At 37.9% G+C, this 16,671-nt stretch overlaps 1 protein-coding gene across 1 annotated transcript; it reads left to right on the top strand.

Moving 5' to 3' along the window:
* Positions 1-215: 215 nt before the first annotated feature.
* Positions 216-16,083, top strand: LOC109211533 (eukaryotic translation initiation factor 2 subunit alpha homolog). Its single transcript, XM_019375075.1, has 7 exons — positions 216-709; positions 3,714-3,770; positions 3,861-3,947; positions 4,028-4,174; positions 4,311-4,415; positions 15,067-15,165; positions 15,707-16,083. Exons 1-7 carry the CDS (start codon positions 326-328, stop codon positions 15,860-15,862), a joined length of 1,035 nt encoding a protein of 344 aa, XP_019230620.1. The 5' UTR covers positions 216-325; the 3' UTR covers positions 15,863-16,083.
* Positions 16,084-16,671: the final 588 nt, after the last annotated feature.

Genomic DNA, 16,671 nt, shown 5'->3' with positions numbered 1-16,671 from the left:
TCTCTTGGAGGTTTATTCCGCCCATATGGAAATATTATAAATATAGCATTTGATAATTTAAATATGGTATAATTTCTTCCTTTATTAAGTTAACTAGAATTGACATACATTATTTCATGAACTTATCCTATATTATAATTTATATTTAGTAGCGAAAACATTATTTAATAGTAATATTTATGTAACTCAGGCATAGATATATAAGCATACATTTCACAATCTCACCACAGACCAAAAACAGGTAGAATCACGAGACAATTCATACTTGACAGATTCTTCTTCGCCAAAACCCTAAACCCTGGTACTGCTCGGCGCTCGCCACATTATGGCGACGAACAGTCCGAACCTAGAGTGCCGAATGTACGAGGCCAAGTATCCTGAGGTGGACCAAGCAGTAATGATACAGGTCAAGAGCATGGCTGATAGTGGCGCCTATGTTTCCCTTCTCGAGTACAATAACATTGAAGGAATGATCCTTTTCTCCGAGCTCTCTCGCCGTCGAATTAGGAGTATCAGTAGTCTCATTAAAGTTGGCCGAATCGAGCCCGTTATGGTTCTTAGGGTTGACCATGAGAGAGGTTATATCGATCTTAGTAAGCGAAGGGTTTCTGAGGAAGATATTCAGGGTTGTGAGGAAAGGTACAATAAGAGCAAGCTTATTCATTCCATTATGCGCCACGTTGCTGAAACTATGAACATCGATTTGGAGGTTAGCTACTTGTTATGCTAAGTTTCTTCAGTTCGTGTTGAATTTTTTTGGTTATGGAGAAATTATTTGTGAATATGGATATGTCGTTGAAGTGTAATGTAAGTAGAAATTGACTGTTTTATTATTCGGCATTATTTCAACACTCATCCAAATCACCATTTGGCATGCTGTCCAAATTATGGAAAATGAAGTGTTTGCAGGTGTTATGCCAATTGTATCTGAAATTGAGTTTTGATTATAAAGTCTGAATGACTAAAATCACCTTTCCTTTCAATTTCTCAATACACTAAATAGTCAAGCACATAGCGTAGCCAGGAATGCTAACAAGGGATTCAAAAAAATGCAAAAAGGCTATACCTGGAAGCTTCTCTTAGATTAAGAGGATTCAATAGTTTATATATATACAATTTTTTTTATACTTGCACAAGATAATTTCGGACTATACTTACTTTTAGCTCCGCCACTGGTCAAGCATATGATAAAAAATATTTGTCTTCTAGCAAGAATTTAGAGGGAGCTTGGTTCTTTGTGCCAGGTCTTGTATTCGTACCATGGTCATAGCACTAAGTGATCACAAACGGAAGCAAAAACCTGGATAGTGTAGAATAACAAGGCAATGGAAGATAGAAGTTAAACACAAAATTGATTTGAATCTATTAGAAATTAGGATAAAGAAACCCTAATAACCTTTAAACCCAATTGAGAATGTACCTAAACTATGAGATCCTCAAGAGATTAATTACTCTTGCAAATTCCGGGCAAAGCTTAATTGCAATTAAGCAATTCACAACCAAATCACTTACCAATTAACGATAAGTGCTTACTAATCAAAACAATTGAAGAAAGCAGTAAAGGAATTAAAAGCTTAAAACTCATAAATGCATAAATGTAAAGAAAAGGATAAATGACATCATTGTCTTTGTTCATCGAAATCTAAACCTATGAAGTACCAAGAATTGACAATTTATACTAGCTATTTTAGGTATAAGTAATTCCCAAAATATCCCTAAGGAGTGGTAAGGATAAGGTCTGCGTACACATTACCCTTCCAGACCCTACATGTGGGATTATACTGGGTAGTTGTGTTGTTGTTGTATCCCTAAGGAGTGGCTTAAGGTGTAATTTAACCACTTTCGGAAAAATCAAAATCTGGCCCGTCTTCAGAGCGCTTAGAGGTGCGTGAACGCGCTTCAATGTGGGCCTCCTGCACAATCGCGTTGTGCAATGTCCTCCCAGTCTAGCTCCAGTCATCGTTTTGTGCAATTGTGTCCACAGGTGTCGATCGTGCTGAAAATCCTTCAGGCCCTCTTGTGCGATCGCTATATGCTTCCACGATCGCAATAAATCAATCTGCCACAGCTCCTCCATTTCTTATTCTTCAGCTCCCATCTCTGTTGGAGGTCCTTCCTTGTATTCTAGCAATGTGTAATAAGTCAAAGACCTCTCCATGACATCCTTGGAGGTGTCCATCTTGGAGGTCAACAATCCTAGCACTTGAAGCTCCTTTGCTTGGCTCCTTGTGAAGGATCTTGAAGGTGCATGTGTATCACGGAGTAATCACTCAGAAGAGTTTACTTTATTTATTACCTACATTTAAGTGAAAGTTTGAGTTAACTGTCACATTAATCGTTCAGGTTCTCATTTTGTTTGCCGGATGCTGCTAATGGATCCCATGTTAAGGCTCCATGTTGTTTCAGAATCATAGGATGCAAAATTTACTGTTGTGCATTTTGCAGAAGTTTATTTCACATCACAACATCTCTAAATTTGTTAGCTCCTGGGGGTATTTTTGCGTTAGTGACAAGTTGAAACTGTGATGTAATTTCATTTCTTTGGGGAGTCGATGAGGTGGAAGACAAAAATTGTGCTGCCACTGCAATTTGCTGTGCCTATTGTAGCGCAATGCAATTTAAAGAACATATATTGGAGGATGAAACTGTTCTATTGGGTGTATGTTTGGCACAGGCTGGGTGCTGGGGAGAGCATTGACAAATTTCAAATAAGTTATCGTTCAGAGGAAGAAATCAATTGTTTGAGTATGGAAAGTGAGAGGGAAGATTTGACTACCACCACATATCATTGTGCTATCTACATATGGAAATTTAGCAATTACCCTGCCCCTACTACTCCGTAATGGGTTGACATAATACCATATGTCGTGCTCTGCTGCTTTATTTCTACTTCCTGTTTGTCCTCAGTTTTGTTATATATTTGAGTTATGGTACTGTGGTCTACCTAGATCTCCGAGGCATTGTGCCTTATCATAACTTTCCTAATATTTAACTAGAACTTATGATACGACCTTCGCTGGAACAACATAAAGACCTGGTTGGTCCCCTTCTAGAGTCACTGAGGGAAATTATTCTTGATTGGGAAAAAACTTGGCACTTTTTTTATATCCGTTTTGTGAATTAGGTTCCAAGTGAGAGATACCAAAAGAAAGGGATCGTGCTTTAGGACACTAGCTGACATTTACTTGGGCTCATTCCAAGTCCCCTGCTTCAAAATTAAAATAGCAAAGAAACATCATGACTGTTTTCATTTGTTTGATGAAGCGAATTAATGCTGGATCAGAGGGAGTGCAATGTGGAAACTGTTTATTTATATGCCCCTTGTTTTTACTAAGCACTTTTTGCTGCTTTGGTTTTAACAGCAATGTCCATTTCGAAGCATGAGGCTAATTCCTAGCAACGTGCTTCAAAATTAAAATAACAGAGATACCTGATGGAAAAAAAGTTAAATTAATAGAGAAGCATCTTGACTGTTTTCTTTTCTTTCTGCTGGATTGGTTGCTGGGAGCATGTTCAAAGTATTATCGTAATTTACTGGTCAGAGAGGTGGTGCAGATTAAACTGTTCTATTTGCTTTCTTTTCTGAACTGTGCATGATCTACTTTCTGCTCTGTGCTATTGTGTTCAGATCAATTCTTTTTTCTTGAAGCCGCCCAGATCTTTAGAATTTCTTCTCTCGACTTTCTATTAATCATCTGATCTGTTTATTGCAGGACCTTTATGTCCATGTTGGTTGGCCTTTATACAGAAATTATGGTCATGCTATTGAGGTGAGAATTGGTATCTGTTTCCAATGTCCTTTTTTTCTCTAACGACTATCAAGATTTGTCATTTGTAGATTTCTTCGTTTTGATTCCCAGGCATTCAAACTAATTGTCAATGATCCAGATCCAATCCTTAATTCCCTCACCCGTGAAATTAAAGAAACTGGCCCCGACGGGCAGGAGGTAGTCTTTTGTCATATCATTTTCTAGGTTAGTTTCTTCCTTTGGTGTTAAATGATGTATACTATCTTATTCTTCCAAAGGTTACTAAGGTGGTTCCTGCTCTATCAGAGGAAGTTAAAGATGTATTAGTCAAGAACATTAGGAGGAGGATGACCCCACAACCGTTGAAGATCCGAGCAGATATTGAGATGAAATGTTTTCAGTTTGATGGTGTTATTCACATTAAGGTAATTAAAGTTGGAATCATTTTTTCATGTGATTATTTATTTCTTCAACCTATTGTCAACACTTGTAGAGGACATAGTTTTTTTGAACATTGACTACTTAAATTTGCACTGATGGTTTATTAACCATCTGATTCAGGAAGCAATGCGTAAAGCTGAAGCTGCCGGTAATCAGGATTGCCCAGTTAAAATTAAACTTGTTGCGCCTCCAGTATATGTGCTGAACGCTCAGACTCTTGACAAGGTAACAGACTGCTATATGTAATTGTTAGCATCTTGTCTGTTGCCTGATGAAATGCTGTGTGTTTTACCAGAGAATGACTGAATGGTGTTATAATGCGCATGAGTACTGTTTATGTTCTTTGTTTTCTACTTAGTGTGTGCGGCATTTCGGCATTTCTTTGTTGCTGCTTACAAGTGATTTTTTAAGGAAAACTTGATAAAGAAAAAGTGGAAGTTAAGGATGGTCGCTTCAAGGGCTTTGAGTTTCTACCAGATGTTTGAGTTAAGACTCTATCTACTTGCCTTCAGTGAGAAGTAGTGAAAGCATACTTGTTGCCATCCCTTAATGAGTTTCTAGGAGAAATTTATTAAGTCTATATTTCATATGTTATCACTGCTTTACCAAAATAGCTTGGGAAGACCTTTTCACAAAAAAAGAAGAAGAAATATCTCAAAAAACAAATAAAAGGACCTTATAAAAAAAAAAAGAAGCTTGGGAAGACTCTCTAGCCTCCTCACCCTCTCATCCCTAGTAGTTCTGTTGACAACAAACAAGGATGTCTCTCTTAGTGATATGCTCGGTGTACTTTTTTTTTTTTGTGAAGCTCTACAGCTGGGCTTCTTTTGCTTGCTAGGATTCTGCAAAGACCACCTCTTATATATTGTTATATCTCTCCTTTACAGGGACTTTGCCAACTATCCTTTTGTCCTGTTTTAAAAGAAAAGATGTTAAAATGATAATGGGTTTCAGGATAGTGAACCTGCCTAGAATCTCTAGAGTAGGACGGAATAAGAAGGAAATCAATCACAAGGGAAAAATAAGCAGCTTAATCTGCTCAGCCGCTTCCACCATTTATCACTTTCCATATGCTGCTAACTCTGGCAAATCAGATTGTCAAAGGCTAAAGGGTAAAAAACTCTTAACACCTGTTAGGGCTTTAAGTATGAAGCACTTAAAGTGTCCACTTTATTAAAGGAAAAGTGCGTAAATGAGGAAAAAAATTGAAATATACATGTGATGCAAGAAAAACTAACTAAACAAAAAAGCACATAAGGATGTGGCCTAGTGGTCAATGAAGTGTGTACAAACCTTGGAGACTAGAGTTCAAATCCCATCAGAGACAAAAATTAGGTGATCTCTTCCCATTTGACTAAGCGTTGGCAGCCCGTGGCAGGCAAGGTCACCTGCTAGACTGGTACATGTGTTGGTGGAATGTAGAAGGTACCCGGTGGAATAGTCGAGGTGCACACTAGCTAGCCGTGTAGTGGGCACCATCGTTGTAAAAAAAAAAAAAATAACAATAATGATATGGAAGAGTGGATTTAAAAGATTACCATTAAGTGGAATATATGAAGTATGCATAAGAAAACGGAATACTAATCATGTAAATACTAATCTTGTAAATCAAGTTCAGAAATTATTTACACTTGGTTATTTAGATGCAAATCTATAATTTTAAGTTTTTAACTCAAATTTAGAGACCAGATATCTTGTACTTCAATCAAATTCTAATTTGTTAACAAATTTATTCTTAACGTTTCCCAATAACTACATATCACTTCGTCAGCTATATTTATATTTAAGAAAATAGCAGCTTTGGTCCCTTAATCTTTGGGTTATTCTAATTTTGCTCCCTGTATAACTTTGCTGAGCCCATCTGACCTTCAATTACACCATAATTGCAGTTTGGTCCAATTATGAACAGTAATAGAAAAATGTTAATTTCTACCTTGTGCAATTCGTGAATTATGAGAAAAATTATAGCTACAGACAAAATAGAAAAGCTTTTTCTTAATTTTTTAAGATGAAGTAATGAGTTTTATAGAAAAAGGCATCAAGAAGATGCAAGAAGTAGAGTCAGCTTTGATACAAAAAAGAAAAGAAATACTAGGCTAAAGCAAAAGAGCTGACAAAATTCAAAAAGTTAATATGGCAATCTACAGGGGCTAAATACTGCCAACTAAATAACCAAAGGAGACATCTAGCTTTAAGTGTGTGTTGGAGTTGATATCCCATCAAAACATCTGCGAATCCTTTCTGTCCAGACACACCAAAAGATACAAGCAGGGATCATCTGCCAGATGACTCTATCAACTTTCCAACCAGACCAGCATTCATAGACTTCTCTGATGCTTTGTGGCATGACCCAACTGAGACCAAAGATAGAAAGAAACATGCACCATATGTCTGAGGCAACTGAGCAATGTAGCAAAAGGTGTCTGTTGGACTCTGAATGTTGCCGGCACATAAAACATCTGTTAACAATTGGCATACCTCTTCTGGTAAGGTTGTCCTGTGTTAAACAAGATTCATTAAGGGCTATCCAGCTGAAGCAAATGATCTTTGGGGGAAGACTTGTCTTCCAGATGTACTTCCAAGGCCATCTATCAATGATTTCATTAGTTGAACATAAATGAGAGTACCCTACTTTCACTGAGTAGAGGCCATCCATCCCCTTAATATTGTCAGCAATGTTGTGGTTGACTGAGTATCCCTCTAAATAGAAAAGCTTTTTCTTAATTATTGAAGAAGAGGACCAAGGTACTGGATCCCAAAGGGCGGGAAGTAGAAGGGAGAAACCTTGATAGTTGATTGCCAAACTAATGGAAGTTAAGATCATGGATCGCCTTACTAGAGAAGCTTGTGGAGGATCGCATCAAGGTGGAGGAGTTGATGCTGCTGCTTGAGTAAGACATTGTTCACAATTTTGTCAGTGATTCAAATCTTTTGCACTTTTGACCAGTTAAATGGAGAAAATGGGACTAGTCAAAGAAGGGAGAAAAACTCAAAAAGGCATGAAGCACTCCAACAGCAAACTCTTTAACTGAAAGCAAGAGTAATACCAAATCATGCAAAGTCAATGAACCAAAATCCAATTCAGTATAAGCAAAATAAATTGAGAATAAGGAATCTACTTTGCTATCAAAACCATAGAGTTCACTAAAAGTCAAACAAAAGTCACAACCAAAATGCAGAACGGCATACTTCAAAATCCAACTTCCCTATACCCATCTGCACTCTTCTTCCTCGGCTGATAGAGGAATTCTACTTACATTTATCCTTGCTTTTCTTCAGATTTTTCTGCTGTGTTAGGCTGCTTTGATTGTTTTATTGTTTTCTTTTCCTCTTTTTTCCAAGCAAAATATTTTATCGATTTCATTAGGGGCTTTTGGGGTGTAGAAGTAGATGTCTCTCATGGTCATGGTTACTCCACTGGTTTTGGTTTCTAGATTAACTCCTTCTGGCATCTTTAGTGGATGAAAGAGTGGGGCTATACTTGGTTTTCTCCAAATTGTGAAGAAAACATTGAAGATTAAACGTATTTGATATACGCTGCAAGAGATCGCCAGTGTCTTCTTCCTTAAACCCTAGCTAATAGAAGAATGAGAGATCCAGCTATGATTATTTCTCTTAATACCAAAATTATCCTTGGTACAAATTATCCTCAACCTACTTTGATTGATAATTGGACCACGATCGTACTTATAATTGAATTGAATTTAATTCAAGGTTGTACTAGTGGAGTAACAGAAGGATCAACAGTGGAATAAACCAATGTACTAAGCAGAATAACTAAAGGACCAACCCTGGAATAAACCAATAATTCAGGGACTCAAACTACAATTTTCCCTTTATTATTAAATGCAACCCCTCCAAATAGAGCCATGGGAGGTAGTCGCATGCCTTGGTGTCTTCACTGAAGCTGAAGCACCGCATAAGCAACACGAAGTACCCAACCACAGGTGCATAAAGAATGCTTCAATCGAGCCCTCAACAACACTATATCAAATAGGTAGTTGATGCCAAATGAGATAAATGCTTCGAGGCAACAAAATATTATATGCTAGGCCACTTCTGTTGGGTATCTCTCCCTGCATTATTAACTCTAAAAATCACTATAGCTTTTAAATGATACTAACATATTTGTCTTTTTTCTTCTGCTTATAAGTTAGTGTGTTGGATAATGATCCACTAGCATGGAGTAGGGAATTTGTAGAACAACTTCTCTATTCTGCATACCGCCAGAAGACTTTGTGTGACGTCTAATTGTGGTTCTATTGCTGTTTAGGCTCTTATATGTGATGCCATGCCTACACATGAAAACAGAAAAAGAAAGAGCGAAGTTAACATAATACCTTTTTCGAGTTTGAAATGGTATTTCGTGAGAATTTTCTCCCAGGCACACTTTTCAAGGCTAGGAAAGACCACTTCTTTTCTGGCATGATCTAATAGTTTCCGACGTCCTTTTTAGAGTTTTTATTTTTAATCATTCATCAGTGATTAATCCTAAAACTTCTTTTGTTTCTTTATGGGGGAAAATAGGATTTATTTTGCTGCAGGTTTTAAATCTTATGATATCACAAGACTCAAGTCTAGGGCAGAAACTTGGTTCGAATGGGTGGAAAGGAGTCGTAATCTGATGCGTAGAACAACCTTCAGCTGGAAAGCCATGGAATGGCTATGCTTTGTTCTTTAGGAGGCTTCCAGAGATGCTGCTACACATGTAAGAAAATGGAAATTCAAAGAGCAATATTCAAACATTTTTGGCTCCCGGAAGAACAAGTTTGGAAGATTTATAAGCATTGTTTCAGTCCAAGGCGACAAAAGATCCGTAACTATTATTCCTGAAGTTGCATTAAATTCAGGATGGCATGATATTGCCTTAAAGATCAGGAGATTCATTAGGCAGATAGAGGAGCCTTTGTGACAAATGGGGCCAGGAAGATAGATCCCAAATTTTCATATACAGAGTCTGTCAAAGCCAGCAAATGGCAGACGAAGGAGTCCAATGAAGTTCATATTACAAAGGGCCCTAACAACAAATCGATTTCTGGTGGTGTTGTAAATGATGATGAAGGTCTATTGGGCAGATGTATTGTTGGTAGCTTCGACGTAGGACTGGCTGAGAAACCTACTCCCACTGATATTCGAAGGTGGTCGGTAAGTTCCTGGAAAAATGCTTTTGGAATCGATGTGTACGCGATGGGTGAATCCAGATTTCTCTTCCAGTTTCCAAACAAACACATGGTGGAACACACCATTCAAGGTGAATGGAGATGGAAGCAAGCAAAAATCCTTCTAGAATGGTGGTCGCCAACTGCCGGCTGCTGCTCCTTCCACCAAAAAAGAGAATGGACATGGATTAGAGCCATGGGTCTGCTGTTGCACTTCTAGACTGAAATTTTTTCCAGAGCCATCGGAGATCACTGTGGAGGTTGGCTAGAAACAGAGGAGGAAACTTCTCTTAAAAATCATTTGAAATGGGCGAGAATCAAAATCAAAGGAGATGGGGGTGATGTTCCGTAGGAGGTGACGATATCAGATAAGGGTTTAGATTTTACTATCCCCATTTGGTGCGAGTCGCCGACGAGGTTTTCAGCCGGAGAAGATGAAGGGAGGAGGTTTGGTTCAAACCAGTGGGCAAAAGAGCCCTATTCTGACAAAGGTGATAGCCACAACTGTACTTTAGACAGGGGAGGGCATATGTGAACCTTTACTATTGTGCCCATTTTAAATTGTATAAGTGATATGGGAAAGGGTGTATGTGGGCATGAGAATAAAGCAAGGAAGAATATGGGTCATGGACCAGCCCAACAACACTTTAAAAAAGGCAAGGAGCGAGGAGAAAATTTGGGCTCATTTTTATTTAATGAGGCCCAAATTGTACTAATAGCCCAGAACATTATGCCTTCCTCTAATACTTTAGACCCAATACTGGTAGAAATAGAGGCAAATACTTCTATTCCTAATATTTCTCCAATCTCTGCAGAAACAAAAAATGAAGAGAGAGAAACTGTTCCATCTCAACTTCAGTCACTTAATCAGATTGTCATTCACGAAGAGGCTGATGATTTTGAAGATGTGACCAACACTGAAGGTGAGGCCACTTAATTTGAGGCAGGGGAAGATAGAAGCAACATACAATTGTTTGATGCAACAGAGACTAATCTTTGGTATGTTGAGGAGGCAGAACCTTTAAAGATACATGTGCAAGAAGAGGAGATAGAGGGGGAGATGGATGCATCTTTATGGGTCCATCAAAACATTTTGAAACTTAGCAAGCAATTTGGAGTTGAATTCCAAGGATGAAAAAGGAAGCCTTGGCCCTATTCATGAAAATTGATAGATGCAGGCAATAGAAGAGACAACAAGCAGAAATCAGTAATATGGAGATTCCCAAGAGAAAATGCAACAATGAGCTCAAAGGTTTGATCTCTGGCATGAAATTCAAAAGCATTGGAGCAAGGAACAAGGGAAAGAAACCACAATTGTGGATCCATGAATATCAAGATTATTTCTTGGAATGTGAGGGGATTGAACCGTAGAAAGAAGAGAAGGGTGGTTGGTAGCTTGATTACCAAATGGAAAGCTGATATTTTCTGCTTTCAGGAGACAAAATAGATAGAAGAGGCGGTTTATCAACTATGGGGTAACAGGAGAATTAGGTTTATGCAATTGGAGGCTAGTGGTACTAGGGGGGGGGGGGTATCTTAATGTTATGGGATAGTAGAGTATGGAACGGGGATGTGATAGCTACAGGCTCTTATTCTCTAACATACAGGTTTAAATCACAAACCCAAGATTTTAGTTGGCATATGACAGGGGTATATGCTCCAAATTGTGATAGAGAAAGGCGGGAAGTGTGGTGGGAGATTGGGGCTGTAAGGGGTCTCTTCCTTGGACCCTGGGTGGTTGCCGAAGATTTCAACATAATTAGATTTCCCTCTGAAAAAATATATTGCACTAGATTCACTAGAGCAATGATAGAATTTTCAGATTTTATAGAGTATATGGAGTTGATTGACCTTCAGATGGAAGGGGGAAATTACACATGGGCCGGTGGGAGCAGACAAGAGACATCCTCTAGAATTGATAGATTTCTCATATCAGTGGAATGGAGTGAGTGTTTCAGGAACATCAGGCAACTCAAAGCTCTTAAAGGAAAGTTGAAAGAGTGGAGTCTTAATAGCTATGACAATCGGGAGAGGGAGAAATCCCTTATACTAAATCAAATTATACTAAATCAAATAACTGAACTGGATGCTATTCAACAACAAAGGGACCTAAATCAGGAGGAAAGAGCCAGGAAAGCTAGACTCTTCATGGAATTTGAAGAGTATGCCAGAAAGGAAGAAATAACATGGAGGCAAAGATCCAGAGTATTATGGCTCAAATTGGGAGACAAAAACACTAAGTTTTTCCAAAAAAATTGATAATGCGCATAAGAGGAACGATACTATTGACAGCCTGATAGTGGAAGGGCAGATCATTGAAGAGCCTGAAGCTATTAAAAAAGAGATAACTGACTTCTATCTTAAGCTGTATTCGTTAAGACCTACCTGCAACATGACCAATTGCCCCACAATCTCAGGAGAAGAACAACAAGCTTTGCATAATCATTTTGAAGTAGAAGTCTTGCACAGTTTGAAATTGTATGCAATAGACAAAGCCACTGGACCAGATGGGTACACTGAGATTTTTCATCAAATGTTGGGAGGTGGTGAAAGACAGACATCATGGCAACTATACAAAACTTCCATTCTCAGGAAATGTTTGAGAAAAGCTTTAACGCAACCTATGTGACTCCGATTCCTAAAAAGAACGGAGGAAAGGAGCTAAGAGATTTCAGGCCTTTTAGCTTAATAGGAAAGCATATACAGGCTGATTTCTAAAATTCTTAAATTCTCACTGAAAGACTTAAGAAAGTGATGCACAAACTAGTTGTCACACACCAGATGGCTTTCATTAAAGGGAGACAAATTACATATGCTGTACTGAATGTATACACTCTAGGATTAAGGAGAAGGAATCAGGAATAATGTGCAAGCTAGATATCGAGAAAGGGTATGATCATGTTAACTGGAATTTCCTCTTGGGAATTCTCCACAAGATGGGGTTTGGAAGGAAGTGCATCAACTGGATGAAATTCTGTATCAGTACTGTTAGGTTCTCTATTTTGATTAATGGATCTCCAGTAGGTTTTTTCCCCTCTGAAAGGGGCTTGAGACAAGGTGACCCACTTTCACCTTTCCTTTTCATACTAGCTATGGAAGGTTTGAACAATATGTTGAAGACTGCTCACAGTAATGGGTGGATTAAGGGATTCAATGTTGCAAATAATCAAGATGAGAGGTTAGAAATAACTCACTTACAATATGCAGATGATACCCTTATTTTTTGTGGACCGGAAGAGAGCCAAGTAAAGTACCTCAGTATTATCCTAATCCTCTTTGAAGCTATCTCTGGTCTTCACATTAACTGGAGAAAGAGTCAGATTTTCCCAGTTAATGAGGTGCCTAGTATTCAGATGCTGACAAATCTTGGGAGGAGAAATTGGCACAATTCCAACTATCTATCTAGGAATGCCTTTGGGAGCAAAAAACAAATCCAAAGAAATTTGAAAAGGAGTTTTGGAAAGATGTGAGAAAAAGCTAGCTAGATGGAAAACACAGTATATATCGTTGGGAGGTAGACTAGTACTTATTAACTCTGTGCTAGATGCTCTCCCTACCTACATGATGTCTTTATTCCTCTACCTGCAAGTGTGGAACATAGATTGGAGGCTCTGAGAAGGAACCTTTTAAGGCATGGAAATAAAGGAAAAAAAAAGGATTTTACCTAGTTAACTGGAAGAAACTGACTATTAGTAAACGAGAAGGTGGATTAGGAATCAGAAACCTTAGGAAGCTGAACAAATGTCTATTGATGAAGTGATTATGGAGGTTTCCTAAGGAAGAACAAACACGATGGGGCAAGGTGATAAAGGCAAAATATGGAAAGAAGGGTTTTGGATGACCAAAGAGGTGAAGAACCCTTATGGAATTAGTTTATGGAGATCAATCCGGAACTTGTGGCCAAACCTTTTTCATGACTTAAGTCTTAATGTGAGGGAGGGAAGGAAAACGTTATTTTGGGAGGACAATTGGCTAGGAATTGAAAGTTTGAAGAATTTGTTCCCTGATATTTTCTGAATCAGCAACAGAGGGGCAACAATTAAGGAGTTATGGGGTACTGAAATATGGAAAGTGACATTTAGAAGATTGTTACAAGACCGGGAACTAACTACAATAACAGAATTTTACAATACTTTGGAACAATGCAGAGAATTACAAGAGGAGGAAGACACTCTAGTATGGCAGAAACATAGCAGCTGGAGGTCTACAGTAGGATCAACTTATAAAAATTTGAATCGGGTAGGATCTCAACTCAGCTTATGGCCTTGGAAGCATATCTGGAAAGTCAAAATACCATATAAAGTGGCATGCTTTACTTGGTTGGTGGATAAAGAAGCAATACTCAAGAAAACCTCATGAAAAGAGGGTTATCAATCTGTTCTAGATATTATTGTGTGGCCAAGATGCAGAGACAATTAGCCATCTGTTTCTACATTGTAGAGTGACAAGACAGCCGTGGGAGTTGTTCGTTACCTAAAGGGCATCCGATGGACAATGCCAGGAAGATCCTATGAACTTTTGTCCAGCTGGAACACGGGAGGGAGCTCTACATCTAACAAAGATAGATGGGAAATATTCCCAGTAGCCATTTGGTGGACAATTTGGAAGGAGAGGAATGCTAGGTGTTTTGAAGATATAAGTAGCCCTATACAGAAGATCAAAATGAATTGCATTCTTATTTTTTGTTTTTGGTGTAAAGCAAAATATATAGATGAACATGGTTCAATCATAGAAGTCTTAGGCTCCTTTAAGAAGAACAAGGAAGTTTAAGTTTGGTTTTTGTCCTGGCTCTTCTTGATGTAATCTTGGTTCCAGTACAAAATTTGTGCTGATGATTTATTAATATATTGGATCTGTTACCATCTCCAAATTTTTTTTTTAACATAATTGTATATTCTAGCCTTCTAAAAAAAAATAAAAAATTACAGGCTTGTATAATGTTTCATTTTGCCACAAAACTCTCATTGCAATGTCCAATCTAGCCATTGTCTTATAAATTAATTTTTTCTCTTTTTATTGGCTGTTTTATATGCTTTCTAGATGTCCAGTTTCTTCTCTGTTGTTGCAGTTTAGTATATTTGATTAAGTGGGTCCCTTGAACTCCCTTATAAATACTTTTAAATACATAACTTAGACTTGAAATTCAGAAAATTTATATTCGTTTTGCCTTCCTTTTTACTCATTAGTTTCTTTAATATTCTTTTGTTGCAAAGCATACTTTCAGAGCATGAATTTGACTGGTACCATTGAAAATAAGTCACAGAAAGGGGGAAAACGGGGACAAAAGGAAATTAATAGATTGTGAGTTTGGGACGGATTGGTTGCAAAAATTCTACTTCGTAATAGCGTCAGACTGTCTAGGCTCTTGTTATTGAATTGTTTGGAAGAATCACACTCACTCTTAAGAGTGGTGCTCTCCATAAATCACACTCCAAATGCTGCAGCAAAAAGTTAGAACAGTCTAGTGGTTGTGCATTGCATTGTTCAGAAGAACTTTGCAAATGCTAAAGAGTGTCGCTCTCTTTGGTGTGGCACTTGGATTATGATTTGCTATTTCTACAGTATTGAGGATTCACCGAATTTATGTGTTTGATTTATGAAGCATGTAATCTGTAATTATGTCTTGCCCTATAATTTTCTTGCCTCTTAAATTTATGTCAAATTTCAAATAGAATCCAAATTTCAGATGACAATATGTGCTTTAATTCTTGGAGCAGGAGCAAGGTATAGCTGTCCTCAGCAAAGCAATTGCCGCTTGCACCCAGGAAATAGAACGTCATAAAGGAAAACTTACAGTCAAGGAGGCCCCTCGAGCGGTGAGAAATTTTTGTTCATTAAACCTGTTTTATATTCCAATTATAGTCATGCATTTTCTTCTTCCTAACTCTGAGAGACCTTTACTTTGACATTGGGACATCAAGATATGGATCAAGCTTAGACTTAGAATTGCAAGATTTAGCACAAACAAACAATAATTAATAAAGCTTGTAAATCTCTTGATAGTTATTGGATGCTGGGAGACCCGAGACCTCCCTTTTCCCCCTTGATAAGTAAAGCTGACACTTCAGGGGGTTTGTTATTAGGAGCTCAACAGATATAGCGCTCTGATTACTTTTTTGAACTATTTTCCTGTTGAATCAAGTTAGATCTTATGATTTAGATTAAAAAACTCGGTTGATGCTCCCCGGGAGTATTTGATTGACTGGAATTGAGCGCCGAGATTAACTGTACAATTGTATAGTTCCAACATATAAAAATAACGCTACAATTGTATAGTTCCGTCACTACTTTTCTTTGTTTTTGTCTCGTGTCTAAAATTTCTGTCTTGCGGCTCTGATGTGATAAAAATCTTTTCAGGTGAGTGAACGGGAAGATAAATTACTTGCTGAACAAATGGCTAAACTTGGACGTGAAAACGAGGAGAGAAGTGGTGATGAAGATAGTGAAGAGGAAGAAGATACAGGAATGGGAGAAATTGATCTTGAAAAGTCAGGAACTGGAATAACAGATTGAAACTGAAGCTTGTTGTGGACTTGAACAGCACTCTGGCATTTTCGTGCCTAATTGTCTACTCTTTTCTCTGTCCTTTGTTAAGCCCTTTGCTTATTTTTGGCCTTTCTCTTTTTAAGCATTTGAGATTGTATACAAAATCAACCTTGATGTCAAGTCCTTGCGGCTATTTGGTAAAATGCAAATTTAGCGATGGATTGAGCAATGATATGGGTTTACTGTCACTTCAGAGGTGCAAATGACAACGCCGTTGGACAAGCTACAAAGGGGATTGTTGATGGCACAATGTCCACGAAGCATGTTAAATGTTAAAATAATATATTTGACCTATCAAAAGTACGTGTCTGAGCTAAGTGCGTGACAACGTCAATAAGCTAGCCGGCCATCAACTACTTTTTTGAAATCATATTGATCTTTTGTAAATAGACAGATGCCTCTGCCCTAGTCGTTCCTGTCGAGCCGCTTCCCTTACCTATTCTTTTTTTATTTTATTTTAATTATGCTCTTGCAATTCTTTTTCACCAAACAGTAGATGGAGGGCTCATATTTTAGTGGGTTATGGTTTAATGTAAATATGGAAACATATAGAGTAAGAGTAGTAGGATATTTAGCAGTGCAGTCATAACCTCAAACTAGTATGTAAAGGCGTCATCGAGCAATTGTCTCATTCGACTGTAAGCAGTCAATTATCCGTTTAAGATTCTTAGTTGCAATTAGAGGTGTACATAGGTGGGGTTGGTTCGGATTTTATAATTACCAAACCAAACCATTGTGTCGGGTTATTAAATTTAAAGACCAAACCAATAAAACTT

The sequence above is a fragment of the Nicotiana attenuata genome, unplaced genomic scaffold, assembly GCF_001879085.1.
Source record: "Nicotiana attenuata strain UT unplaced genomic scaffold, NIATTr2, whole genome shotgun sequence".
NCBI lineage: Eukaryota > Viridiplantae > Streptophyta > Magnoliopsida > Solanales > Solanaceae > Nicotiana > Nicotiana attenuata.
Note: the sequence above shows the minus strand (reverse complement) of the source record. Positions and strands in the feature narration are given on the sequence as shown.

Excerpts from the sequence above, each read along its gene's own strand:
- LOC109211533 (XM_019375075.1), top strand. The coding sequence starts at position 326 with ATGGCGACGAACAGTCCGAACCTAGAGTGCCGAATGTACGAGGCCAAG. Across the intron at positions 3,948-4,027 it reads CTGGCCCCGACGGGCAGGAG|GTTACTAAGGTGGTTCCTGC; the intron begins GTAGTCTTTTGT and ends ATTCTTCCAAAG. Across the intron at positions 4,416-15,066 it reads ACGCTCAGACTCTTGACAAG|GAGCAAGGTATAGCTGTCCT; the intron begins GTAACAGACTGC and ends TTCTTGGAGCAG.